Source organism: Oscarella lobularis, chromosome 11 (genome assembly GCF_947507565.1).
Source record: "Oscarella lobularis chromosome 11, ooOscLobu1.1, whole genome shotgun sequence".
Taxonomy (NCBI): domain Eukaryota; kingdom Metazoa; phylum Porifera; class Homoscleromorpha; order Homosclerophorida; family Oscarellidae; genus Oscarella; species Oscarella lobularis.
This window is the reverse complement of record NC_089185.1, coordinates 2,461,676-2,488,550: the sequence shown is the minus strand read 5'-3', so window position 1 is coordinate 2,488,550 and position 26,875 is coordinate 2,461,676. Positions and strand designations below refer to the sequence as shown.

Below are 26,875 nucleotides of genomic sequence, written 5' to 3'. Positions count from 1 at the left end.
CACATATTGTTTCCAGTGGACGACTTCCTATCACTACGATTAGCTCTCTAGTGCGCCGAGCTTCACTACCAATCGTGACGTCACGCGTTGTCAGAACCACGTGGCCACGGTGAGCGGCTTTTCCTCTAACTACAAAGGGTGCTAAAAGAGCCGCTCGCTTGACAGACAACTTAAACTAATAAAGGAAAATCTACAGAGGGTTGATTAGTTGGCTTAGAGATTAGCCCTGACTATCGTGATGCATGGGCGGAATGCGCTTGGGGGCCCGCGGCCTAAGGGTTCATACACACACCCACACGTATACAAACAAACGTCGTGTAAGACTAAAAAATTGGGGCTATAAAAACCCGGCTTGCCTGTGACGCGCTTGATCTTGACTTAAAAATTCTGACGTCATAAGAGGCTTCTTCGTGCGTTGCGTGACTGAGAGAGAGCGTGAAATCGATTATTAGATTACCAATAAGATATGGGATATATACACACGATTTCAAGTTGTTTCTTCAATAGACTCTTCGTTGTCAAGGCAGCTTCCCACTTTAGCAAACGTCGCCACTCGAGTGCTTCCAAAAAGACTCTCAGGCCAACGAGGCAAATGGTTCTCTCTGCAGAATACTATTTAGAAATTGTGCTACGTTAACCGTCGTTGTAGTACCGCAGATGCGGGGCCAGTTGTATAGGCTCTTTCATCCAGCGAATCTTCTTCCTTCAGGACGCACAAGGACCACTTACACTAAATTTACTACGTTTTTTTCTCATTTGACTACAAAAAAATTGATCAAATTACAAAAAAGCAGAAACTATAAAAACCAATACTATAATATTATTAGATGCACGTGCACAGGTAAATGCACACGCGGGGGCCCCATATCCCCTCACCACCCACTACGATTATAATGATATTGAAGAAATTGATGATATTGATAATACTGATGACATTGTGTTGAAATTGATGAAAATGATGATGAAATTGATGATATTGATGAAATTGATGATATTGATGACATTGATGATTTGATGAAATTGATGATATAGGGACGGTTAGCGGGTCGGGAAAGTGTTGCACGATTTTAGCGGAAAATGTAGGACCCTTAATGGACTTGTTTCCAGTGGACGGCTTCCTACATCTCGTCTACGTTTAGCTTCCTAATGCGCCAAAGCTTGCTAACCTATGTGACGCACGTGCGTCACGTGCGAGCGGCGAACCTCCAACTAGAAAAGTCGCTAAAAGAGCCGCTCGCGAAAGACGAACAAGACGAACGAAGACGAAAACAATCACGAACAATGAGAACGGAAAAAAACTATATACACAGGGGTCGATTACTGTTCAGAGATTAGCCCTATCTATCGTGATGCGTGGGCGGGATGCGCTTGGGGCCCCGGCCTACGTGCTCGCACACACGCCAAAGAAAAAAAAAACGCGAGAGCGAATCGTCGGAGCTACAACCCCGGTGAACCTGCGACGTCGTCTCCAATGAGCTCTTCGCTCGTTCGTTCTTCGCGTCGGTACGTCGTTGGCGAGATCGGACGAGCTGAAGATCGATCGAGAATCGCAAACGGCAATCGAAAGAAGCGCGTTGCACCTACCGTTTCGCTGCGTGCCCGCGCGTGCTATCGCGCCCCTCGCGCGTTCGATTCTTCGATCGAAGCCTAAAACAATCGTTCGAACGGCGAAAAGCGACGACGATTGGTCGGCTTACCGCGTCGCGCAATCGTGGCTGCGTCGTCTCGCCACGTTGTCAGGCGGAATGAGTCCGAACGCGCACCGCCGTCGTCGGGGTCGTGTGCACAAATGAGAGTTTCGAGCTCTGCGCGTGAATGCTGTGCGTTCGAGGTCTCACGCCTTCGACCAATGGGATCGCGAGTTGGCGTTCCGTGGCGTAGTGTTTGGCATGTGCGAGTGATTCGATTAGCTATTAATAGCCAAATTGAGAAAGTTACCTGTCAACTAATTACTTGGAGCGTCCTATCGCCGGGACGACCTTCGCAGGCCAGGATCTGACGATCGATGCGCTCTTTGTGACAGTATATGTTTCACGTTCGGTTTGATCCACTAAGAAGTACGGAATCCGGGCCTATATGTTGATTCTACCTACTAGGCGACACAGTAATGGGAACCGTTTTTACGCCGGATATTGACGCGAGACAAAACGACGGAAGAAGCGGAAGGAGGAAAACAGGAAGTGGTCCTTCAAAGTACCCGCGTACTGATCGCGTCTCCCGGAAGTTTCTATTCAAATTCCGCTCTTTAATTAAAAGGCGTGATGTGACCGTTACTACTCAGAGTACATAAGTCAACGTTGATGCGAAACGGATCATCACTCCGACAGCTAGCCGGACTCAATGAAGCGCCTCCTTGTCCACACAATGTTCTTGGCAATTGCAGCCGTACTGTCACTTCTCTCTCAAGCCGTGGTAGTATCTGGCAATGAAAAACAAAACGACCCATGCTGCTGTGCCGCGCAGCCAGGCCGGGATGGGAGAGACGGACGAGACGGACGAGACGGACTTCCCGGCCCTCCAGGAGAGCATGCACCAGAAGGTATACCGGGAAAAGAAGGAGAGCAAGCACCAAAGGAAAACTGTGTCAACTCCAACAGCAGCGACAAATTTTATATGCTGATAACTCCCAATGACGTCAAGGACCAGAGATACGGCGAAAGGGTTCGCTTCTACGAAACTCCTTCCGTTGGCGCCGCGTCAATTTCTATTAACGCAGGCCAAACAGACCGCAATCGATTAGCAAGAGTAACCCTAGCAGAGCCAAATGTGCTCGATGACTCTGCTCAATATATTGTTACGGCTACTATCGCCCATCGCAGTCCCGTGTCAGTGGCGGCAGACATGGATCTCCACGTCACCGTGTCCGACGGCTTCTCGGCTGTAGGTTATTTTCTTATTGACGAATCAAACAAGAATTCTCTGGAATTTATGTTGGCGTGTGAGGGACGCAGCGAACAAGTATTTCGTCGAACGTGCACCGTTTTCAAGAGTACGCAGAAGACGAGGTACTCGCCGCTGCATACAGTGAAAATAAAAGTCGGTGGTCGCCGTGGAGCGTTTGGAATAGGACAAACCGTTTCTGACGTGCAATTGATTGCCACCAGACAATTTGCTAGCGTTTTGGAACCAGCCAAAGGACTTTTCGTAGATCTTTACCGTGATCACGCAGGTGAGCGCTACATCATCGACTTTATCGAAGTGAGAATCGAAAGGGAGACTTAGTGGTGACGTGAGAATGATCGAGACTGACTGCACCTGTAAGCAGAATTTGTCGCTGTGACCGTCGTCTTGTGTTTGTCTGTGTTGGCACTGTGCCGTCTCCTGTCATTTGTTGTCATGTGCCTAAAAATAAATATAAATAAATAATCATCATAAAACGCACGCAACTAACACAGAAATAGGATCTCCATTACGTTTATCTGCAGCCGGACTCTGTCGACGTGCGCTTTTGACGAGACCGAGCCTGTCACGACGTGATTCTAGCCTATAGATATAGAACGCGCTGTTTTGAGGAAGCTCGCGCTGCGTTTCGCCTACTTGCCTTCGCCTTTTGCGATCGTTACGGCCCGAATTGGGACGAAGGTGCAATGTGCGACTTTGCTCGTGCGACTGGGGATAGGCAAAAGCAAGCAGAGACTTCGGACATCACCTGCATCGATGGTGAAAGAGTCTACATGTTTACGGTTAGGGTTGGCGTTACCGTGCAACATGAGGAGACTGTTCAGCACCGACTAAAGGGCTTCATTCCCTGACCTGAAGCGCCGAAAATCGCCCAAAGAAAAAGAGAACTTCTTTATCCGGGACTTCTCACAGAGAAGAACGATCCTGATCGTCATGAACGAAGCGATTTCTTTGGAGACGAAAGGCTATTTCTCAACGGCACTGTTTGACTCATTTCGAGAGTCGGATTATCTGTGCGACGTCACCATCATCAGCAAGGACGGACAACGATTTCCAGCTCACCGAATAATACTCGCTTCCGCCAGTCCATTTTTTCGTGTCATGTTTAAGGGAAGCTTCAAAGAGAGTAATCAAGCGGACGTAACTCTCAGCAACGTCGACGGAACTGTGACCAAGATGCTGATTGAGTACGCCTACACAGGAAAAACAGAATGCCCCTCTTCTTCTCTTCTATTTCTCTATGAAGCGGCCAACTACGTTCAGTTCGACGGACTGTCTCAAATGTGCAATGACTGGCTCAAACGCCACGTTGACGAATCCAGTTGCATCGGTATGGGAATCGTAGCTGATCGATGCGGTAATTCGGATTTACTCCAACTAGCTGGTCGCATTGCCGCGATGAGCATATCGGTCTTGGCGGAGAGCGAGGATTTTCTACTCCTTTCGGCGGAACATCTGAGTAGGATTCTCTCTCATGATGAATTGGGGGTAAAGTCAGAAGACGAAGTTCTGACGATTTTTCAGAAGTGGGTTAAACACGATGAAGAGTCTCGTCGAGCTCAAGTCGAAACGCTCTCGAAATTCGTTCGCTTTCCATTACTTGATTTTGAAGAATCGAGTGCCGTTCTTTCAGATCTCGATTTGATCTCGCACTATCACTCGTCAAGCGAGTCTGGTCGACGACGATTCGGACTCGACGGCGTCCTGCTTGTGGCTGGCGGGCTGCAGCCGATAACAGACGAGATAAGTGATTTCGAAATTGTGTGCAATAGAGCTAGAGTCTATGAACCCAACTGTGACAAATGGACTCCATTTCCTCCCCTGGCATTGGATGTGTATTGTCATAAGATGGCGATTTCAAACGACGTGCTTTACGCTCTCGGTGGTAATACCGAAAACGACCCAAATTACGACTCTCTGACTAACATCGTTCAGCGATATGATGGAGAACGACGACAATGGGTAAATGACGTAGAACGTATGAGTCGCAGAAGAATAGATAGAGAAATAGTTTGTTGCGACGGTTGCATTTACGGTATGAGCATAAGCTGTGACGAGATGACCTGCGAAGTGCTAGATTCAGAGAAGAAAGTGTGGATACCCGTTTCTTCTCCTAAGAAAGCTCTTTCAGGGGATTTCATTTTACCTTCGCTGGCTAATAAAGTTTTTGCTTTTGGCTACAACGTTCAAAATCGATTCGGATACACCAAGTATGATAGGTTCGAAGATCGTTGGAGCAAATTCAAATCTTGTCCACGTCCTTCATTGTTAGATCCGGCTTCTGAATACGTCACGATGGGAGACCGATTATACATTTTCTGTGATAATAATCGTGCTGCTGTTATTTTTGACAGCCGCGATGAGCGATTTTCTGTTGTAGACGATTTCTGTCCATTTCCGTCATGTAATGGATTCGTCTATGATCCTGAAAGCAAGAGGATGTTTACGTTCACTGACGACGAAATGGGTGTCTATGATGAACGAGTGAACAAGTGGGACATTAGAGACTGCAACTTGGGATTTCGTTCCTTTGATTTAGTACTTGTGGAGAGAAAGCTAATGTTGGATTTCGTTTAGTTAACTTCTCAAGAGTGTTCTTCTCGCTGTACGTGTTTGCTTCCTTCTTTTAATTAGACTGCCGATTAATATCTGACCGGCGTCAGAGGTAGAAGTTAAAGTTAAACGCTCCAAAACATCCACCCACACTTTATCCAGAATACGTTGGGGGTATAGAATTCAATGTTCTGCTTCAATGATTGAGAGCAAAGTATGAGTCCGCTCTTGAGTACTAATCTATACTGTTTGCTCTCTAACCATGGAGAGGTTAGAGAGGCAGACAGCGGTGTAGCACCCAAACGGCAGCACCCTTACTTTGCTTCTAACATCTCCGCAAAAATATTGATCCATACATACCAAACATCTACTCATACTTTCTAGATAAGTATATAGGAGATGGCTAAAACAGTCAAGCTAACTTGTACCGAAGCGTCGGCCAAACGCGTCTTCTAGTACTTCAACCCACACTTTCTCCGAAACCAATACTGACCCCAATACTTCCACCCAAGAACGTACCTAATGCCCAAATATCGCCCCAAACAGCTACCCACACTTCTAGATGAACACGGGCGGACGGTAGGAAGCGTTTACCGGTGTACATCTATCGAGTCAAACATTGACTGACCAATGTCCGGATTTCGATCCTCCGGCTCTCCATTTCTTTTGGACGCTGAATCCGTCTGGAATCTTGACACATAGTTTGTCCTTGTTAACTTAAAGCCAGGTGCTCGGCCCGGAGTCTTTGATTATGTCGCTTTCTCATCACAGAGAGGAGGAAATCATTAAAGTTGCTTCTGTTATTCTTGTTTTCTTCCACTCACAGCTTTTTCCGGAGAACTCTTTGGCTCTTTGGCTCGGCAAACTTCTTTCTTCAGGCCAGTTGTAATATGGCCACTTACACTACCATTACTAATCTTTATCAAACTACAAAAAATGGTAGAAAATATACCATGCGAGGTGCACGTGCACAAACAGACGATGCAAACGCGGGGACCCTCATTTATTTTAAGACTACGATTATGTTGAGGATGGTATTGAAGTTAATGCTACTGATAATATTGAAATTGATGACATTGATGACATTGATGAAAATAATAACATTGAATTTGGTTGATATTGTTGACAGATCATAAAATTGAAGATAATGATGAACAAAGGGCGGTTAGAGTGTTGCACGAATTAGCGAAAAAGTAGGACCCTAATGCACATATTGTTTCTTCCAGTGCACGGCTTCCTATCTTTCAACTACGATTAGCTCTCTTGTGCGCTGAGCTTTACTGCTTATCGTGACGTCACGCGTTATCAGAACCACTAGCTACAAAGGGTGCTAAAAGAGCCGCTCGCTTGACAGACGACTTAAACTAATCTACAGATGGTTGATTAGTTGGTTTAGAGATTAGCCCTGACTATCGTGATGCATGAGCGGGATGCGCTTGGGGGCCCTGCGGCCTAAGGGTTCATACACACACCCACACGTATACAAACAAGCAGAAAAAACGCTCGCGTAAGACTAAAAATTTGCGGCTATAAAAATCCGGCTTGCCTGTGACGCGCTTGATCTTGACTTGAAAATTCTGACGTCATAAGAGGCTTCTGACCAGAGCCCTATTATAGGGCTCTGCTTCTGACTGAGAGAGAGTGAAATCGATTATTAGATTACCAATAAGATGTAGGATATACACACGATTTCAAGTTGTTTCTTCAAGAAACTCGTTGACGTCAAGGCAGCCTTCTACTTTAGCAAACGTCGCCACTCGAGTGCTTCCAAGGTATTCTTCAAAAAGACTTTTAGTCCATCGAGGCAAATGGTCTTCTCTGCAGAATATTATTTAGTAATTGTGCTATGTTAACCGTCGTTGTAGTACCGCAGATGTGAGTAGACTCCGGGGCCAGTTTCATAGGCTCTTTCATCCAGAGAAGTCTTCTTTTTTCAGGCCTCTTCCCCAAGGACCACATACACTAACTTTACTACGATTTTTTCATTTGACTACAAAAATTGATCAAATTACAAAAAAGCAGAAACTATTAAAACAAATTTTAGAATACTGTTAGATGCACGTGCAAAGGTAAATGCACACGCGGGGCCCCATATCCCTCCCCTCCTACTACGATTATAATTAAGATATTGAAGAAATTGATGATATAGATGACACTGTGTTGATATTGATGATATTGATGATGAAATTGATGATATAGGGACGGTTAGCGGGTCGGCAAAGTTGCACCTTTGTAGCTACCGTTTCGCTGCGTGCGCGCGTGCTATATATCGCGCCCCCCGCGCGTTCGATTTTTCGATCGAAGTCTAAAACATCGTTCGATCGGCGAAAAGCGACGACGATTGGTCGGCTTACCGCGTCGCGCAATCGTGGCTGCGTCGTCTCGCCACGATATCTGTCCGGCGGAATGAGTCCGAACGCGCGCCGTCGTCGTCGGGGACTCGGGATCGTGTGCCCGAATGAGAGTTTCGAGCTCTGCGCGTGAAGGCTGTGCGTTCGAGGTCTCACGCCTTCGACCAATGGGATCGCGAGCTGGCGTCCCGTGGCCTACTGTTTGGCATGTACGAGCGATTCGATTAGCTAATAATAGCAAAGTTACATGTCAACTAATTACTTGGAGCGTCATATCGCCGGGACGACCTTCGCAGGCCAGGATCTGACGATCGATTCGCGCTTTGTGACAGTATATGTTTCACGTTCGGTTTGATCCACTAGGAAGTACGGAATCCGGGCCTATATGTTGATTCTACCTACTAGGCGACACAGGTAATGGGAACCGTTTTTACGCCGGATATTGACGCGAGACAAAACGACGGAAGAAGCGGAAGGAGGAAAACAGGAAGTGGTCCTTCAAAGTACCCGCGTACTGATCGCGTCTCCCGGAAGTTTCTATTCAAATTCCGCTCTTTAATTAAAAGGCGTGATGTGACCGTTACTACTCAGAGTACATAAGTCAACGTTGATGCGAAACGGATCATCACTCCGACAGCTAGCCGGACTCAATGAAGCGCCTCCTTGTCCACACAATGTTCTTGGCAATCGCAGCCGTACTGTCACTTCTCTCTCAAGCCGTGGTAGTATCTGGCAATGAAAAACAAAACGACCCATGCTGCTGCGCCGCGCAGCCAGGCCGGGATGGGAGAGACGGACGAGACGGACGAGACGGACTTCCCGGCCCTCCCGGTCCTCCAGGAGAGCGTGCACCAGAAGGTATACCGGGAAAAGAAGGAGAGCAAGCACCAAAGGAAAACTGTGTCAACTCCAACAGCAGCGACAAATTTTATATGCTGATAACTCCCAATGACGTCAAGGACCAGAGATACTGCGAAAGGGTTCGCTTCTACGAAACTCCTTCCTTTGGCGCCGCGTCAATTTCTATTAACGCAGGCCAAACAGACCGCAATCGATTAGCAAGAGTAACCCTAGCAGAGCCAAATGTGCTCGATGACTCTGCTCAATATATTGTTACGGCTACTATCGCCCATCGCAGTCCCGTGTCAGTGGCGGCAGACATGGATCTCTACGTCACCGTGTCCGACGGCTTCTCGGCTGTAGGTTATTTTCTTATTGACGAATCAAACAAGAATTCTCTGGACGTTATGTGGGCGTGTGAGGGACGCAGCGAACAAGTATTTCGTTCAGGGTGCACTGTTTTCAAGAGTCCACAGAAGACGAGGTACTCGCCGCTGCATACAGTGAAAATAAAAGTCGGTGGTCGGCGTGGAGCGTTTGGAATAGGACAAACCGTTTCTGACGTGCAATTGATTGCCACCAGACAATTTGTTAGCGTTTTGGAACCAGCCAAAGGACTTTTCTTAGAACTTTACCGTGAAGACGCAGGTGAGCGCTACATCATCGACTTTATCGAAGTGAGACTCGAAAGGGAGACTTAGTGGTGACGTGAGAATGATCGAGACTGACTGCACCTGTAAGCAGAATTTGTCGCTGTGACCGTCGCCTTGTGTTTGTCTGTGTTGGCACTGTGCCGTCTCCTGTCATTTGTTGTCATTTGCCTAAAAATAATATAAATAAATAATCATCAGAAATAGGATCTGCATTACGTTTATCTGCAGCCGGACTCTGTCGACGTGCGCTTTTGACGAGACCGAGCCTGTCACGACGTGATTCTAGTCTATAGATATAGAACGCGCTGTTTTGAGGCTCTTGAGGAAGCTCGCGCTGCGTTCCGCCTACTTGCCTTCGCCTTTTGCGATCGTTACGGCCCGAATTGGGACGAAGGCGCAATGTGCGACTTTGCTCGTTCGACTGGGGATAGGCAAAAGCAAGCAGAGACTTCGGACATCACCTGCATCGATGGTGAAAGAGTCTACAGGTTTACGGTTAGGGTTAGCATTACCGTGCAACATGAGGAGACTGTTCAGCACCGACTAAACGGCTTCATTCCCTGATCTGAAGCGCCGAAAATCGCCCAAAGAAAAAGAGAACTTCGTTATCCGGGACTCCTCACGATCCTGAACTGTGTCATGAACGAAGCGATTTCTTTGGAGACGAAGGGCTATTTCTCAACGGCACTGTTTGACTCATTTCGAGAGACGGATTATCTGTGCGACGTCACCATCATCAGCAAGGACGGACAACGATTTCCAGCTCACCGAATAATACTCGCTTCCGCCAGTCCATTTTTTCGTGTCATGTTTAAGGGAAGCTTCAAAGAGAGTAATCAAGCGGACGTCACTCTCAGCAACGTCGACGGAGCTGTGACCAAGATGCTGATTGAGTACGCCTACACAGGAAAAACAGAATGCCCCTCTTCTTCTCTTCTATTCCTCTATGAAGCGGCCAACTACGTTCAGTTCGACGGACTGTCTCAAATGTGCAATGACTGGCTCAAACGCCACGTTGACGAATCCAGTTGCATCGGTATGGGAATCGTAGCTGATCAATGCGGTAATTCGGATTTACTCCAACTAGCTGATCGCATTGCCGCGATGAGCATATCGGTCTTGGCGGAGAGCGAGGATTTTCTACTCCTTTCGGCGGATCATCTGAGTAGGATTCTCTCTCATGATGAATTGGGGGTAAAGTCAGAAGACGAAGTTCTGACGATTTTTCAAAAGTGGGTTAAACACGATGAAGAGTCTCGTCGAGCTCAAGTCGAAACGCTCTCGAAATTCGTTCGCTTTCCATTACTTGATTTTGAAGAATCGAGTGCCGTTCTTTCAGATCTCGATTTGATCTCGCACTATCACTCGTCAAGCGAGTCTGGTCGACGACGATTCGGACTCGACGGCGTCCTGCTTGTGGCTGGCGGGCTGCAGCCGATAACAGACGAGATAAGTGATTTCGAAATTGTGTGCAATAGAGCTAGAGTCTATGAACCCAACTGTGACAAATGGACTCCATTTCCTCCCCTGGCATTGGATGTGTATTGTCATAAGATGGCGATTTCAAACGACGTGCTTTACGCTCTCGGTGGTAATACCGAAAACGACCCAGATTACGACTCTCTGACTAACATAGTTCAGCGATATGATGGAGAACGACGACAATGGGTAAATGACGTAGAACGTATGAGTCGCAGAAGAATAGATAGAGAAATAGTTTGTTGCGACGGTTGCATTTACGGTATGAGCATAAGCAGTGACGAGATGACCTGCGAAGTGCTAGATTCAGAGAAGAAAGTGTGGATACCCGTTTCCTCTCCTAAGAAAGCTCTTTCAGGGGATTTCATTTTACCTTCGCTGGCTAATAAAGTTTTTGCTTTTGGCTACAACGTTCAAAATCGATTCGGATACACCAAGTATGATAGGTTCGAAGATCGTTGGAGCAAATTCAAATCTTGTCCACGTCCTTCATTGTTAGATCCGGCTTCTGAATACGTCACGATGGGAGACCGATTATACATTTTCTGTGATAATAATCGTGCTGCTGTTATTTTTGACAGCCGCGATGAGCGATTTTCTGTTGTAGACGATTTCTGTCCATTTCCGTCATGTAATGGATTCGTCTATGATCCTGAAAGCAAGAGGATGTTTACGTTCACTGACGACGAAATGGGTGTCTATGATGAACGAGTGAACAAGTGGGACATTAGAGACTGCAACTTGGGATTTCGTTCCTTTGATTTAGTACTTGTGGAGAGAAAGCTAATGTTGGATTTCGTTTAGTTAATTTCTCAAGAGTGTTCTTCTCGCTGTACGTGTTTGCTTCCTTCTTTTAGTTAGACTGCCGATTAATATCTGACCGGCGTCAGGGGTAGAAGTTATAGTTAAACGCTCCAAAACATCCACCCACACTTTATCCAGAATACGTTGTTGGGGGTATAGAATTCAATGTTCTGCTTCAATGATTGAGAGCAAAGTATGAGTCCGCTCTTGAGTACTAATCTATACTGTTTGCTCTCTAACCATGGAGAGGTTAGAGAGGCAGACAGCGGTGTAGCACCCAAAGGGCAGCACCCTTACTTTCACTCTAACATCTCCGCAAAAATATTGATCCATACATACCAAACATACTTTCTAGATAAGTATATAGGAGATGGCTAAAACAGTCACCCTAACTTGTACCAAAGCGTCGGCCAAACGCGTCTTCTAGTACTTCAACCCACACTTTCACCAAAACCAATGCTGACCCTATAATACTTCCACCCAAGCACGTATCTAATGCCCAAATATCGCCCCAAACAGCTACCCACACTTCTAGATGAACACGGGCGGACGGTAGGAAGCGTTTACCGGTGTACATCTATCGAGTCAAACATTGACTGACCAATGCCCGGATTTCGATCCTCCAGCTCTCCATTTCTTTTGGACGCTGAATCCGTCTGGAATCTTGACACATAGTTTGTCCTTGTTAACTTAAAGCCAGGTGCTCGGCCCGGAGTCTTTGATTATGTCGCTTTCTGATCACAGGGAGGAGGAAATCATTATAGTTGCTTCGGTTATTATTGTTTTCTTCCACTCATAGCCTTTTCCGGAGAACTCTTTGGCTCTTTGGCTCGGCAAACTTCTTTCTTCAGGCCAGTTGTAATATGGCCACTTACACTACCATTACTAATCTTTATCAAACTACAAAAAATGATAGAAAACATACCATGCGAGGTGCACGTGCACAAACAGACAATGCAAACGCGGGGACCCTCATTTATTTTAAGACTACGACTATGATGAGGATGGTATTGAAGTTAATGCTACTGATAATATTGAAATTGATGACATTGATGACATTGATGAAAATAATAACATTGAATTTGGTTGATATTGTTGACAGATCATAAAATTGAAGATAATGATGAACAAAGGAGCGGTTAAAGTGTTGCACGAATTAGCGAAAAAGTAGGACCCTAATGCACATATTGTTTCTTCCAGTGCACGGCTTCCTATCTTTCAACTACGATTAGCTCTCTAGTGCGCTGAGCTTCACTGCCTATCGTGACGTCACGCGTTATCAGAACCACGTGGCCACGGCGAGCTCTAGCTACAAAGGGTGCTAAAAGAGCCGCTCGCTTGACAGACGACTTAAACTAATCTACAGATGGTTGATTAGTTGGTTTAGAGATTAGCCCTGACTATCGTGATGCATGAGCGGGATGCGCTTGGGGGCCCTGCGGCCTAAGGGTTCATACACACACCCACACGTATACAAACAAGCAGAAAAAACGCTCGCGTAAGACTAAAAATTTGGGGCTATAAAAACCCGGCTTGCCTGTGACGCGCTTGATCTTGACTTGAAAATTCTGACGTCATAAGAGGCTTCTGACCAGAGCCCTATTATAGGGCTCTGCTTCTGACTGAGAGAGAGTGAAATCGATTAATAGATTACCAATAAGATGTAGGATATACACACGATTTCAAGTTGTTTCTTCAAGAAACTCGTTGACGTCAAGGCAGCCTTCTACTTTAGCAAACGTCGCCACTCGAGTGCTTCCAAGGTATTCTTCAAAAAGACTTTTAGTCCATCGAGGCAAATGGTCTTCTCTGCAGAATATTATTTAGTAAATGTGCTATGTTAACCGTCGTTGTAGTACCGCAGATTTGAGTAGACTCCGGGGCCAGTTTCATAGGCTCTTTCATCCAGAGAAGTCTTCTTTTTTTCAGGCCGCTTCCCCAAGGACCACATACACTAACTTTACTACGATTTTTTCATTTGACTACAAAAATTGATCAAATTACAAAAAGCAGAAACTATTAAAACAAATTTTAGAATACTGTTAGATGCACGTGCAAAGGTAAATGCACACGCGGGGCCCCATATCCCTCCCCTCCTACTACGATTATAATTAAGATATTGAAGAAATTGATGATATAGATGACACTGTGTTGATATTGATGAAATTGATGATGAAATTGATGATATTGATGAAATAGATGGTATAGGGACGGTTAGCGGGTCGGGAAAGTGTTGCACGATTTTAGCGAAAATGTAGGACCCTTAATGGACTTGTCTCCAATGGAAGGCTTCCTACATCTCGTCTACGTTTAGCTTCCTAATGCGCCAAAGTTTGCTAACCTATGTGACGCACGTGCGTCACGTGCGAGCGGCGAACCTCTAACTAGAAAATTCGCTAAAAGAGCCGCTCGCGAAAGACGAACAAGACGAACGAAGACAAAAACAATGAGAACGGAGAAACTATATACACAGGGGTCGATTACTGTTTAGTGATTAGCCCTATCTATCGTGATGCGTGGGCGGGATGCGGCCTACGGGTTTTCATACGCACCCACACTCGTGCTCACACACATGCCAAAAAAAACATCGAGCGAATCCTCGAAAATCGGAGCTACAACCCCGGCGAACCTGCAACGTCGTCTTCGATCGCTCCAATGAGCTCTTTGTTCGTTCGATCGTTCGTTCTCCGCGTCGGTATACGTCGATGGCGCGATCGAGTTTGCGGCGTACGCGCGGACGAGCTGAAGATCGATCGTGAGAATTGCAAACGGCGGCGGCGAAAGAATTAAGCGCGTTGCACCTTTGTAGCTACCGTTTCGCTGCGTGCGCGCGTGCTATATATCGCGCCCCGCGCGTTCGATTTTTCGATCGAAGCCTAAAACATCGTTCGATCGGCGAAAAGCGACGACGATTGGTCGGCTTACTGCGTCGCGCAATCGTGGCTGCGTCGTCTCGCCACGATATCTGTCCGGCGGAATGAGTCCGAACGCGCGCCGTCGTCGTCGGGGACTCGGGGTCGTGTGCACGAATGAGAGTTTCGAGCTCTGCGCGTGAAGGTCTCACGCCTTCGACCAGTTGGCGTCCCGTGGCCTACTGTTTGGCATGTACGAGCGATTCGATTAGCTAATAATAGCAAAGTTACCTGTCAACTAATTACTTGGAGCGTCATATCGCCGGGACGACCTTCGCAGGCCAGGATCTGACGATCGATTCGCGCTTTGCGACAGTATATGTTTCACGTTCGGTTTGATCCACTAGGAAGTACGGAATCCGGGCCTATATGTTGATTCTAGTACCTACTAGGCGACACGGGATTGGGAACCGTTTTTACACCGCATATTGACGCGGGACATGACCGTGCCCAGCCCAACGCCAAAACGACGGAAGAAGCGGAAGGAGGAAAACAGGAAGTGGTCGTTCAAAGTACCCGCGTACTGATCGCGTCTCCCGGAAGTTTCTATTCAAATTCCGCTCTTTGAAAGGCGTGATGTGACCGTTACTACTCAGAGTACATAAGTCAACGTTGATGCGAAACGGATCATCACTCTGACAGCCGGACTCAATGAAGCGCCTCCTTGTCCACACAATGTTCTTGGCAATTGCAGCCGTACTGCTACTTCTCTCTCAAGCCGTGGTAGTATCTGGCAATGAAAAACAAAACAACACATGCTGCTGTGCCGCGCAGCCAGGCCGGGATGGGAGAGACGGACGAGACGGACGAGACGGACTTCCCGGCCCTCCCGGTCCTCCAGGAGAGCGTGCACCAGAAGGTATACCGGAAAAAGAAGGAGAGCAAGCACCAAAGGAAAACTCTGCCAACTCCAACAGCAGCGACAAATTTTATATGCTGATAACTCCCAATGACGTCAAGGACCAGAGATACGGCGAAAGGGTTCGCTTCTACGAAACTCCTTCCTTTGGCGCCGCGTCAATTTCTATTAACGCAGGCCAAACAGCCCACAATCGATTAACAAGAGTAACCCTAGCAGAGCCAAATGTGCTTGATGACTCTGCTCAATATATTGTTACGGCTACTATCGCCCATCGCAGTCCCGTGTCAGTGGCGGCAGACATGGATCTCTACGTAACCGTGTCCGACGGCTTCTCGGCTGTAGGTTATTTACTTATTGACGAATCAAACAAGAATTCTCTGGACGTTATGTGGGCGTGTGAGGGACGCAGCGAACAAGTATTTCGTCGAAGGTGCACTGTTTTCAAGAGTCCGCAGAAGACGAGGTTCTCGCCACTGCATACAGTGAAAATAAAAGTCGGTGGTCGGCGTGGAGCGTTTGGAATAGGACAAACCGTTTCTGACGTGCAATTGATTGCCACCAGACAATTTGCTAGCGTTTTGGAACCAGCCAAGGGAATTTTCTTAGATCTTTACCGTGCAGACACAGGTGAGCGCTACATCATCGACTTTATCGAAGTGAGACTCGAAAGGGAGACTTAGTGGTGAGAATGATCGAGACTGACTGCACCTGTAAGCAGAATTTGTCGCTGCGACCGTCGCCTTGTGTTTGTCTGTGTTGGCACTGTGCCGCGTCTCCTGTCATTTGTTGTCATTTGCCTAAAAATAAATATAAATAAATAATCATCATAAAACGCACGCAACTAACGTACACGCTAGCCAGAAATTGAATTTGCATTACGTTTATCTGCAGCAGGACTCTGTCGACGTGCGCTTTTGACCAGATCGAGCCTGTCACGACGTGATTCTAGTCTATAGATATAGAACGCGCTGTTTCGAGGCTCTTGAGGAAGCTCGCGCTGCGTTTCGCCTACTTGCCTTCGCCTTTTGCGATCGTTACGGCCCGAATTGGGACGAAGGTGCAATGTGCGACTTTCCTCGTGCGACTGGGGATAGGCAAAAGCAAGCAGAGACTTCGGACATCACCTGCATCGATGGTGAAAGAGTCTACAGGTTTACGATTAGGGTTAGCATTACCGTGCAACATGAGGGGACTGTTCAGCACCGACTAAACGGCTTCATTCCCTGATCTGAAGCGCCGAAAATCGCCCAAAGAAAAAGAGAACTTCGTTATCCGGGACTCCTCACGATCCTGTGTCATGAACGAAGCGATTTCTTTGGAGACGAAGGGCTATTTCTCAACGGCACTGTTTGGCTCATTTCGAGAGTCGGATTATCTGTGCGACGTCACCATCATCAGCAAGGACGGACAACGATTTCCAGCTCACCGAATAATACTCGCTTCCGCCAGTCCATTTTTTCGCGTCATGTTTAAGGGAAAGTTCGTAGAGAGTCATGAAGCTGTCGTCACTCTTAGCAACGTCGACGGAGCTGTGACCAAGATGTTGATGGAGTACGCCTACACAGGAAAAACGGAATGCTCCTCTTCTTCTCTTCTCTCTCTCTACGAAGCGGGCAACTACGTTCAGTTCGACGGATTATTTCAAGTGTGCAGTGACTGGCTCAAACGCCACGTGGACGAGTCCAATTGCGTCAGCATGGGAATTATTGCCGATCGATACGGCGATTTGGATTTACTTCGATATGCGGATCGCGCTGCCGCCGTGATTATTTCGGTCTTGGCGGAGAGCGAGGATTTTCTATTCCTTTCGGCAGAGCATCTGAGCCGGATTCTGTCTCATGATGAGTTGGGCACAAAGTCAGAAGACGAAGTTCTGGCGATTTTCCAAAAGTGGATCAAACACGATGAAGAGTCTCGTCGAGCCCAAGTCAAAGCACTTTCGAAATTCGTTCGCTTTCCATTATTGGATTTTGAAAAATCGAGTGCCGTTCTTTCGGATCTCGATTTAATCTCCCACTATCACTCATCAGGCGAGTCCTGTCAACGTCGAGTCGGAAGCAACGGCGTCCTGCTTGTGGCTGGTGGGCTGCAACCCACAGCATGCAGGTCAACGAGCAGAGATTATGATGTGAGCAGTGAAGCTAGAGTATATGATCCCAACAGCGACGAGTGGACTGCATTTCCTTCCCTGGCATTGGGAACGTATGATCATAAGATCGCGACTTCAAACGACGTGCTTTACGCTCTTGGCGGTCGTACTGAAGTTTGCCGATGGCGTGTCACCCGTAGTAGTGACATTGTTCAGCGATATGATGCCAAACAACGACAATGGGTAGATGACGTACAAGCTATGTCTTGTGGTAGAATTGGTTACCAGATCGTTTGTTGTGATGATCACATTTACGGTATGAGCATCAAAGATGAAGATGGGTTCAAGAGTATCTGCGAAATGCTTGATTCAGAGAAGAAAACGTGGATACCCGTTTCCTCTCCTGGAACCGCTCTTTTAAGTTACTATATATTATCCTCGCTGGCTGATACAATTTTTGCTATTGGCAAAAATTGTGATTACCAATTGGGGTATGACAAATATGATCCATTGGAAAATCGTTGGTGCAATTTCAAGTCTTGTGCTCCATATCAATATCATTCACCAGATCGCTATCACGCCACCATGGGAGACCGAATGTATATATTACATGATAATGGTTCAGCTACAATTTTTGACAGCCACGATGAGCGGTTCTCTCACGTAGAAGGGTTTTTTCCATTTTCGTCATGCTATGGACTCGCCTCTGATCTTGAGAGCAAGAGGATGTATGCGTTCACTAAAGACCAAATTGCTGTTTATGACGAACGAGCGAACAAGTGGGACTTTAGAGACTACGACTTGAAGTGTTACACCTTTGATTGCGCAGTTGTGGAGAGAAAGCTAATGCTGGACTTTGTTTTGTGAACTTCTAGTGTTCTTGTTCTCAACTGTCTGTCCTTTTGTTGCTGTATATGTTTGCCGCACGGAGAAGAAACGATTGCCTTCACGACGCACGAAAATTCGTCAACTGACTCTTATCGAGAGTCAAATTATCTGTGCGACGTTTTTATCATCACCGAAGACGGCCATCGATTTCCAGCTCACAGAACAATTCTCGCTTCTGCCAGTGAGTTTTTCACTTCCATGTTTCGCGGAATGTTTCTAGAGAGCAAAAAAAACGACGTCGCTATTCGAAACATCGAAGGAGCCGTAATGAAGATGTTAATCGAGTACGCCTATACGTACAGGAGATCGAAACAGGTACAGAATGCCCTGCAGCTGTTGAAAACGTTCTATCCCTTTACAAAGCAGTCCACTACGTTCATTTTCACCAGCTCTTTCGGCCGTGCTGTTCCTGGCTCAGCAGCCACGTGGACTCGATCGTCCAATTGCCTAAGCATGTCGATCGTCGCTGATCGATACGACGATTTGGATTTACTTCGAGTTGCTGATTTCATTGCAGCGAGGAACATTCTGCTTTTGGCAAAGGATGAAGAGCTTGTCTCCATTTCGGCGGAGTAGGATTCTCTCTCAGGACGAAATGGGCGGAAGACAACAGTTTTGATCATTTTGCAAAAGTGGATCAAGCACGACGAAGAGTCTCGTTGAAATCTTGTCCAGATGCTTTCAAAATTTGTTCGTTTTCCACTTATTGATTTCCAAAAATCAAGTGACATTCTTTCGGATCTTGATTTTGTGTCTCACTATCACTCGTCAGACGAGTTCCTTTCAGCGGTGAATTGGCGTTCTACTAACCTAACCTGAAAGTGAAACGGTCAACGATTTCCAGCTCACCGAATAATACTCGCTTCCGCCAGTCCATTTTTTCGCGTCATGTTTAAGGGAAAGTTCGTAGAGAGTCATGAAGCTGTCGTCACTCTCAGCAACGTCGACGGAGCTGTGACCAAGATGTTGATTGAGTACGCCTGCACAGGAAAAACGGAATGCTCCTCTTCTTCTCTTCTCTCTCTCTCTACGAAGCGGCCAACTACGTTCAGTTGGACGGACTATTTCAAATGTGCAGTGACTGGCTCAAACGCCACGTGGACGATCGAGTCCAATTGCGTCAACATGGGAATTATTGCTGATCGATGCGGTGATTCTGATTTACTTCGATTTGCGGACCGCGTTGCCGCCGTGATGATTTCGGTCTTGGCGGAAAGCGAGGATTTTCTACTCCTTTCGGCAGAGCGTCTGAGCAGGATTCTGTCTCATGATGAATTAGGGTAAAGTCAGAAGACGAAGTTCTGACGATTTTTCAAAAGTGGGTTAAACACGATGAAGAGTCTCGTCGAGCCCAAGTCGAAACGCTTTCGAAATTTGTTCGCTTTCCATTACTTGATTTTGAAGAATCAAGTGCCACTCTTTCAGATCTCGATTTGATCTCGCACTATATATCACTCGTCAGATGAGTCTTGTCGACGACGATTCGGACTCGACGGCGTCCTGCTTGTAACTGGCGGGTTGGAGGCAGGTGAATCTCGAATTCTGTGCCGTGAAGCTAGAGTATATGAGCCCAACTGTGACAAATGGACTCCATTTCCTTCCCTTCAATTTGGTGTGGAATGTCGTAAGATCGCTACTTCAAGCGACGTGCTTTACGCACTCGGCGGTTACACCTACAATGACGCAAACTACTACTCTTCCACTGACAAGGTTCAGCGATATGATGCAGAACGACGACAATGGCTAAATGACGTTGACGTACAACGTATGAGTTGTACAAGAATAGGTAGAGAAATATAGTTTGTTGTGACGATTGCATTTACGGTATGAGCATAATCTTTGACGTTGACAAGATGAACTGCGAAGTTCTAGATTCAGAGAAGAAAGTGTGGATACCCGTTTCCTCTCCTGAGAACGCTCTTTCAGGAGACGCTATTATATCTTCTCTGGGTAATAAAATTTTTGCTTTTGGCTACAACTCTCAAGATCAACTCGGATACACCAAGTATGATCGGTTGGAAGATCGTTGGAGCAAATTCAAGTCTTGTCCATGTCCTTCATCGTTAGATCCGGCTTCTGAATACGTCACAATGGGAGACCGATTATGTATTTGCTGTGATAATACTCGTGCTGCTGTTATTTTCGACAGTCGCGATGAGCGTTTCTCTGTTGTGGACGAATTCTTTCCATTTTCGTCGTGCAATGAATTCGCCTATGATCGTGAAAGCAAGATGTTTGCGCTCACTGACGACAAAATTGGCGTCTGTGATGAACGAATGAACAAGTGGGACATTAGAGACTACAACTTGGGGTTTCGATCCTTTGATTTTGTACTTGTGGAGAGAAAGCTAATGTTGAATTTCGTTTAGTGAACTTCTCAAGAGTGTTCTTCTGTCCTTTTGTCGCTGTACGTACGTGTTTGCTTCCCTGTTCTAATATAGATTAAATAAATCCAGACGTTCTATGATTGTGAACTTCAATTTTTGACAATCGTAAACGATGATCTCGCCGTCAGCGGCAGACGCTCCAGAGTTCTTTCTTCACTACGATTTCTTTAAAAAACTGTGGGTCGACTGGCAGGCTGAAAGCTGGGACTTAGAGAAAGCCTAGACTCACCTACAGGTATGACAGCTACAGAATTAAGTCACGTGCACGAACAATTAAGACGGGTTTGATCTCCAATTAGTAAAGCCCGACAATGTTCGTCAGTGTAAGCATGAGAGGGATCGAGCTAGAGGAGTGACCTGCCCATGTCAATCTACAGGACCTTACATATCACAAAGACGCGTCAGTGAGCTAGTGCATCAATTAGGAATCAAGCAAAAGATGCCAGAGTTTGCTGAAATCGAGTTGCTCTGAGCTCAACCAGAACCCCTGACGATTTGGACGACGACGACGACGACGACGATTTGGACGATCAAATAGATAACGTCCAGTGTCGACTAGCTGCAACAAGGGAGAGGTGGAAGTCGTTTGCTCACCTTCTTCGTCGAGAGAAGCGCGAGTCTAACGATAAAGTGCCCTTTTAGCAACACCAAGTACAACGCATCGATGTCGTTCCCTTATCCGAGGCCGAAGGCGCCAAAAACGAACGCGTTTTTTGTCGCTATCCGGGACCTCTCAAAGAGCTTGATCGAACAAGTTCGAACCTTCGAACCCAGAGTCTGAGTGTCGTGAACCATGAACGAAACGATTTCTTTGGAGACCAACGTCTCTTTTTCAACGGCGCTGTTTGACTCGTTTCGAGAATCGGGCTATCTGTGCGACGTCGCCGTCATCAGCAAGGACGGTCAACGATTTCCAGCTCACCGACTCATACTCGCTTCCGCCAGTCAATTTTTTCGCGTCATGTTTAGGGGAAAGTTCGTAGAGAGTCATGAAGGTGACGTCACTCTCAGCAACGTAGACGGAGCTGTGACCAAGATGTTGATTGAGTGCGCCTACACAGGAAAAACAGAATGCCCCTCTGCTTTTCTTCTTTCTCTCTACGAAGCGGCCAACTACGTTCAGTTCGACGGACTATTTCAAGCGTGCAGTGACAGGCTCAAAGGCCACGTGTACGAGTCCACTTGCGTCAGCATGGGAATTATCGCTGATCATTATGGCGATTCGGATTTACTTCGAATTGCGGATCGCTTTGCCGCCGTGAACATTTCGGTCTTGTCGGAGAGAGAGGATTTTCTACTCCTTTCGGCAGACCATCTCAGCAGGATTCTGTCTCATGATGACTTGGGCACAAAGTCAGAAGACGAAGTTCTGACGATTTTCCAAAAGTGGATCAAACACGATGAAGAGTCTCGTCGAGCCCAAGTCAAAGCACTTTCACAATTCGTTCGCTTTTCATTACTTGATTTTGAAAAATCGAGTGCCGTTCTATCAGATCTCGATTTAATCTCCCACTATCACTCATCAGACGAGTCCTGTCAACGTCGAGTCGGACGCGACGGCGTCCTGCTTGTGGCCGGTGGGCTGCAGCCTAAAGCATGCACGTCAGTGAGGTGCAATGATGATGATGATGATGATGATGTTGTGAGCAGTGAAGCTAGAGTATATGATTCCAACAGCGACGAGTGGACTGAATTTCCTTCCCTGGCATTGGGAACGTATCGTCATAAGATTGCGACTTCAAACGACGTGATTTACGCTCTTGGCGGTCGTACTGAAATTGGCCGACGTTATCGCACCTATAGCGACATTGTTCAACGATATGATGCCAAACAACGACAATGGGTAGGTGACGTACAAGCTATGTCTTGTGGTAGAATCGATAGCGAGATCGTTTGTTGTGATAATCACATTTACGGTATGAGCATCAGCAGGAGGAGTATCTGCGAAATGCTTGATTCAGAGAATAAAACGTGGATACCCGTTTCCTCTCCTGAGAACGCTCCTGTACGTCACTATTGTTTACCCTCGCTGGCTGATAAAATTTTTGCTATTGCTGATGGTCCTGATCACCAATTGGGGTACGCGAAATATGATCCATTGGAAAATCGTTGGTGTAATTTCAAGTCTTGTCCAACACATCCTGTATCAGATTACGACAGTCAAGTCGCCATGGTAGACCGATTATACATTAACAATGGTGATATTAATGGTTCAGCTACAATTTTCGACAGCCACGATGAGCGGTTCTCTTATGTAGAAAGGTTCTTTCCATTTTCATCATGCTATGGACTCGCCTCTGATCCTGAGAGCAAGAGGATGTATGCATTCAGTGCCGGCCAAATTGCTGTTTATGACGAACGAGCGAACAAGTGGGACCTTAGGGACTGCGACTTGAAGTTTCACGCCTTTGAGTGCGCAGTTATGGAGAGAAAGCTAATGCTGGACTTTGTTTAGTGAACTTGTAGTGTTCTTGTTCTGTTCTCAGCTGTCTGTCTTTTTGTTGCTGTACGTGTTCGCTTCCTTTTTCCTTGTTCTAATGTATTAGTTTGCCGATTATTATTTGGTAAGCCTAGAGAAGTGACGCTAAACTGACAATTTTCCAATTTTCTTTCCGTGTAGGTACTAGAATATCGATACGGAGTCCATGGTCTAGATCTAGATCTCTAGATCGCAAGTAACAGTGGTCGTGCTCGCCAAGTAACGGCCATATACATATATGAGTCCAAGGAACACAAGAAATCCAACGTTTAGTGAGTGAGGTGCTACAGGAATTAGTCTAGATGCGTGTGGGTTATAATTCAGTATAGCACAGAACAAGTGGAGTTCATAATGCAGCCTGAGCGGATGATCTGACTCGGAGCAGTTGGAGCCTAGCTTTGTGGCGGCCCGGGTGCTGAATGTATAATAGGCGTTTCTGGGGAATTTTGAAGCAGAGGGCGACAGACGCGATTCATTCTACTGCGTCAGACAAACAAACAAACAACATTGAATGATTCAGAGACGGAAAGAAATCAATTCAGTTAGCACGAACGGACGCACTAGACAGTTGCACATGCAACGCTGAAAGTTAGAGCAGTAGCAGTCTGGCAAAACTTTAAGCGCCTACTTCTTGTTTTCCGCTGTCGGCTGCTGAGTTGTAGGAGCAATGGAGGGGGTGGTCCCGCAATAGCCCAAGCTGCAACCTGCCTCGCACTCATACTGATCACATGTTAAATTTCGGCTGCATCGACAGATTTCCTTGCCAGTAGTGGATAGTCGTACAGTTTCACAAAACCCTTCAAATTTGACGTAAAGTTCTGATCCAATCTTCGCGCAAAACTTGCAAGGTTTCCCATCGCAATGAGGCCCGGGGGGATGATCTTTGCACGCGTCATCTGCATTTGTGTGTTGGATAACTTGTCGCCTGCGTTGAACTTTGCGGGAAAAATCCTTTTCTTCAACGCTCCGAATATCAGAGACTTTGGCAAAGCTGAAAGATGAAGCTGGACTCAAAAGAGAGACAACAGAAAGAAAGAGCAAAATCCACTGCATCTCTTTCAGGAGCTGTATTTCAGTTTACTGTTCTCGGGTAGAGCAGTCCTGCTTTATATACACTGGCAATAAAAATAGCAGTTGAGTGATAAAGGCTTCGCGTTCGCCTCGCTGGTATATACCGTAATTGCGGTTCTTATCTTCTGCCAAACAGTCTGTGTGCACATTTGTCTATCTATGGCCGTCTGCGACCAACCTAGCTAATTTTTCGGAATTCCGTTTTCACTTCATTCACCTACTTATCGACTGTCTAGCAGCAGTCTATGTTTAGCGATTCCAATTTGCAATCAGACTAAAAGAATTGGCACCACCCTAATACTTATTTAGTCCAACCGCTTGAGAACATAGAAAAGAAAGCAACCTTTCTCATGCTTGCTTCAGATAGGTGTGGTCCCTCAGATTGTACGAAAACTTTGCCTTCCGCGCCACTCTCAAGTAAGAAAATCGTATCTCGATTTACTTTTGAGTGACCGTGTTCACTCAAACACCCTTGAATCATGCCACACTGCCAGTGAGATGGCAGTATCAGGACCACACCCTTTGCGAGATCCTCTTATTAGGATTTCGGGCTTAATTTAATAAATCCGATTATAGAAGGCTAGCTGTGCGCCTTTCGAACACAACCGGTGCAAAGGGTGTGGTCCGTCGAGAAAGACTCTAGAAAGAGCGTGATGAACCTCAACGTCTCGCGAACAAAAGGAACTAACCACTAGCTGATGTTCCGGCATAAGCGTAAGACTAGTTCGACTGTAATTTGCGACAGGCAATCCCAACGCCGGAAGTGATGAAACGTCTTACGATCTCAGGTCACTTGGGCCGTAGTGCCGCTAAATTCTCTCTCGAAGCAAATCTAGCGTGCTCCTGGCGGTGCCACGTCTACACAGAGGCGCAGATTGCAGCCATCAAGTTGTGACCCGAGCTCTAATCTTTACGTGATCGCGCAGAAGGTCGGGTAAATTCTCACTCGTTTCTACTACTAGTAGTCTCCCTCGCCTGCTCTCGCCGGTCCCTTTCGGCCGGCGAATCGGGCAGAATCAGTCGAATTGCAATACTTAACGCACGCTAAAAGCAAAACATTACAGCTCTTGTCTACCGTGGAGAAACGGTTGTTGCTCAAAGGATAGAGAGCCAAGATGAAGGAAAATCTTAGAACGTGGCTGAAAAATGTCAGAGGTGCAGTAATTGCCGGAGTAGAACTGTGGCCAAGCTGTATAGTGTAGACTAGTCTATGTTCTGTACCCCCTTCCCTCGGTCACGGGCACCGCTTTTTCTATAAGACTCCGCACCGATTTTTCACCATTTGAGACGTCCACCTGTTAAGCTTAAGTGTAGACCCGGACAGCAGATACCGTATTTAAATTCCGTACACCGGGCTTTGACCCTCTATAAAATTTGCGTCATGTCGCTTGACCATTCACAACACAACAATGTATTTTGGTTACAAGACGACGTGTCTGACCGTTATAGCTGCGCTGCTGTCCCTCTCTCACGACACAGCTGCGATGTCTTACGAAAAACACACGGCTGAGACCTCCTGTTGTTGTACGCAGCCAGGTCGAGATGGGAGAGACGGACGGGGCGGACTAGCAGGACCTCCGGGAGAGCGTGGTCCTGCAGGTGCTCCAGGACCTGCAGGAACTCCTTGTGCTCCAGGAAAGCAAGGACCTTCTGGTTATCCAGGAGAACGTGGTCCTCCAGGAGTTCAAGGACCTCCAGGTTCTCAGGGAACAGAAGAAAAACCCTCCTTTAGCTTTCATTTGCTGATAAGTCCTGATGATATCAAATACAAAAGACATGGACGGAGGATTCGTTTTTATAAAACGGTGCCTCCTTCAATTGGGTCGTCCATTTCTTTCAGCACAGGCAGGACGAAGCTAAATCGAATGATGCGAGTGACTTTAGCTGAGCCGAAGATGCTCAACGACTCTTCTCGATACATTGTGACAGCAAAAATCTCGCATCGACATCCGGTGTCTGTGACAAGAGACATGGACCTCCACCTCCTTGTCTCTGACGGTCTCTGATGTGGGTTACGTTATACTAGATGAATCGAACAGAGGAGGCGCTGCTCCAATGGTGGCGTGTGAAGGACTCAGTGCAGAAGTACTGACAAATTATACGTGTACTGCTGGAAGAAATCCAGGAAAAACCAGATTCTCACCATATCATACGATGCAAGTACAATTCGGTGGCAACGATCGAGCTTTTGGATTTGGGAAAACCGTGTCCGACTTGTATGTTATCAACACCCATCAGTTTTCCAGACTGTTGAAACCGACGAGAGGAGTTTTCTTGGACCTTTACGGTGACGATCCTGGAGAGCATTACATCATTGACTTCATAGAAGTGAAACTTGAAAAAGAGAGCTAGAGACAACTTAGTGCTTTGATAGTACTGCAGAAACCCTTGCACTTTTGTTGTTGTATTTTTTTAGCTAAAGCAAGGATTTACGAATATTCTTTGAACACGAGATGAACACGAAAATCTGATAAGCAGAAACGAAAGTCACAATGCTAGCAAACAAGCGAAAGCTTTGCTATGAAAAGCTCAAATCATTCTTCCCTCATTGCTAGCATAACGAGGCTAATAGAATGAATTGTCGAGACACGACGCATACAATCATG

General features: G+C 46.5%; 4 protein-coding genes and 5 long non-coding RNA genes across 9 annotated transcripts; 4 read left to right on the top strand and 5 right to left on the bottom strand.

Moving 5' to 3' along the window:
* Positions 1 to 1,258: 1,258 nt before the first annotated feature.
* On the bottom strand, positions 1,259 to 1,776 carry LOC136192616 (uncharacterized). Its single transcript, XR_010671197.1, has 3 exons — positions 1,698 to 1,776; positions 1,585 to 1,647; positions 1,259 to 1,529 (listed from the first exon to the last, which is right to left on the bottom strand). It is a non-coding gene; the product is annotated as an uncharacterized lncRNA (long non-coding RNA).
* A 444-nt stretch (positions 1,777 to 2,220) lies between these two features.
* LOC136192817 (uncharacterized) lies at positions 2,221 to 3,691 on the bottom strand. The gene is made up of 3 exons (XR_010671246.1): positions 3,542 to 3,691; positions 3,414 to 3,484; positions 2,221 to 3,342 (listed from the first exon to the last, which is right to left on the bottom strand). It is a non-coding gene; the product is annotated as an uncharacterized lncRNA (long non-coding RNA).
* Positions 3,692 to 3,834: 143 nt separating this feature from the next.
* On the top strand, positions 3,835 to 5,478 carry LOC136193068 (kelch-like protein 20). Its single transcript, XM_065981857.1, has one exon. The coding sequence runs from the start codon at positions 3,835 to 3,837 to the stop codon at positions 5,476 to 5,478; it is 1,644 nt and encodes a 547-aa protein (XP_065837929.1).
* Positions 5,479 to 8,187: 2,709 nt separating this feature from the next.
* LOC136192818 (uncharacterized) lies at positions 8,188 to 9,926 on the bottom strand. Its single transcript, XR_010671247.1, has 5 exons — positions 9,811 to 9,926; positions 9,652 to 9,759; positions 9,515 to 9,585; positions 9,199 to 9,466; positions 8,188 to 9,139 (listed from the first exon to the last, which is right to left on the bottom strand). It is a non-coding gene; the product is annotated as an uncharacterized lncRNA (long non-coding RNA).
* On the top strand, positions 9,926 to 11,581 carry LOC136193067 (kelch-like protein 20). The gene is made up of 2 exons (XM_065981856.1): positions 9,926 to 10,334; positions 10,386 to 11,581. Exons 1-2 carry the CDS (start codon positions 9,938 to 9,940, stop codon positions 11,579 to 11,581), a joined length of 1,593 nt encoding a protein of 530 aa, XP_065837928.1. The 5' UTR covers positions 9,926 to 9,937.
* A 2,434-nt stretch (positions 11,582 to 14,015) lies between these two features.
* LOC136192816 (uncharacterized) lies at positions 14,016 to 14,612 on the bottom strand. Its single transcript, XR_010671245.1, has 3 exons — positions 14,507 to 14,612; positions 14,383 to 14,457; positions 14,016 to 14,323 (listed from the first exon to the last, which is right to left on the bottom strand). It is a non-coding gene; the product is annotated as an uncharacterized lncRNA (long non-coding RNA).
* Positions 14,613 to 16,632: 2,020 nt separating this feature from the next.
* On the top strand, positions 16,633 to 18,363 carry LOC136192591 (kelch-like protein 20). Its single transcript, XM_065981234.1, has one exon. The coding sequence runs from the start codon at positions 16,653 to 16,655 to the stop codon at positions 18,309 to 18,311; it is 1,659 nt and encodes a 552-aa protein (XP_065837306.1). The 5' UTR covers positions 16,633 to 16,652; the 3' UTR covers positions 18,312 to 18,363.
* A 3,149-nt stretch (positions 18,364 to 21,512) lies between these two features.
* Positions 21,513 to 23,174, top strand: LOC136193066 (kelch-like protein 20). Its single transcript, XM_065981855.1, has one exon. It carries the CDS (start codon positions 21,513 to 21,515, stop codon positions 23,172 to 23,174), a length of 1,662 nt encoding a protein of 553 aa, XP_065837927.1.
* A 484-nt stretch (positions 23,175 to 23,658) lies between these two features.
* LOC136193386 (uncharacterized) lies at positions 23,659 to 25,308 on the bottom strand. The gene is made up of 4 exons (XR_010671324.1): positions 25,184 to 25,308; positions 24,959 to 25,127; positions 24,374 to 24,908; positions 23,659 to 24,313 (listed from the first exon to the last, which is right to left on the bottom strand). It is a non-coding gene; the product is annotated as an uncharacterized lncRNA (long non-coding RNA).
* Positions 25,309 to 26,875: the final 1,567 nt, after the last annotated feature.

What these genes read in the sequence shown, in the direction of transcription:
- LOC136193068 (XM_065981857.1), top strand. Translation starts at nt 3,835, where the DNA reads ATGAACGAAGCGATTTCTTTGGAGACGAAAGGCTATTTCTCAACGGCA.
- LOC136193067 (XM_065981856.1), top strand. Translation starts at nt 9,938, where the DNA reads ATGAACGAAGCGATTTCTTTGGAGACGAAGGGCTATTTCTCAACGGCA. An exon ending in TGACGAATCCAGTTGCATCG is followed by an intron (nt 10,335 to 10,385) that starts GTATGGGAATCG and finishes TACTCCAACTAG; the next exon opens with CTGATCGCATTGCCGCGATG.
- LOC136192591 (XM_065981234.1), top strand. Translation starts at nt 16,653, where the DNA reads ATGAACGAAGCGATTTCTTTGGAGACGAAGGGCTATTTCTCAACGGCA.
- LOC136193066 (XM_065981855.1), top strand. Translation starts at nt 21,513, where the DNA reads ATGAACGAAACGATTTCTTTGGAGACCAACGTCTCTTTTTCAACGGCG.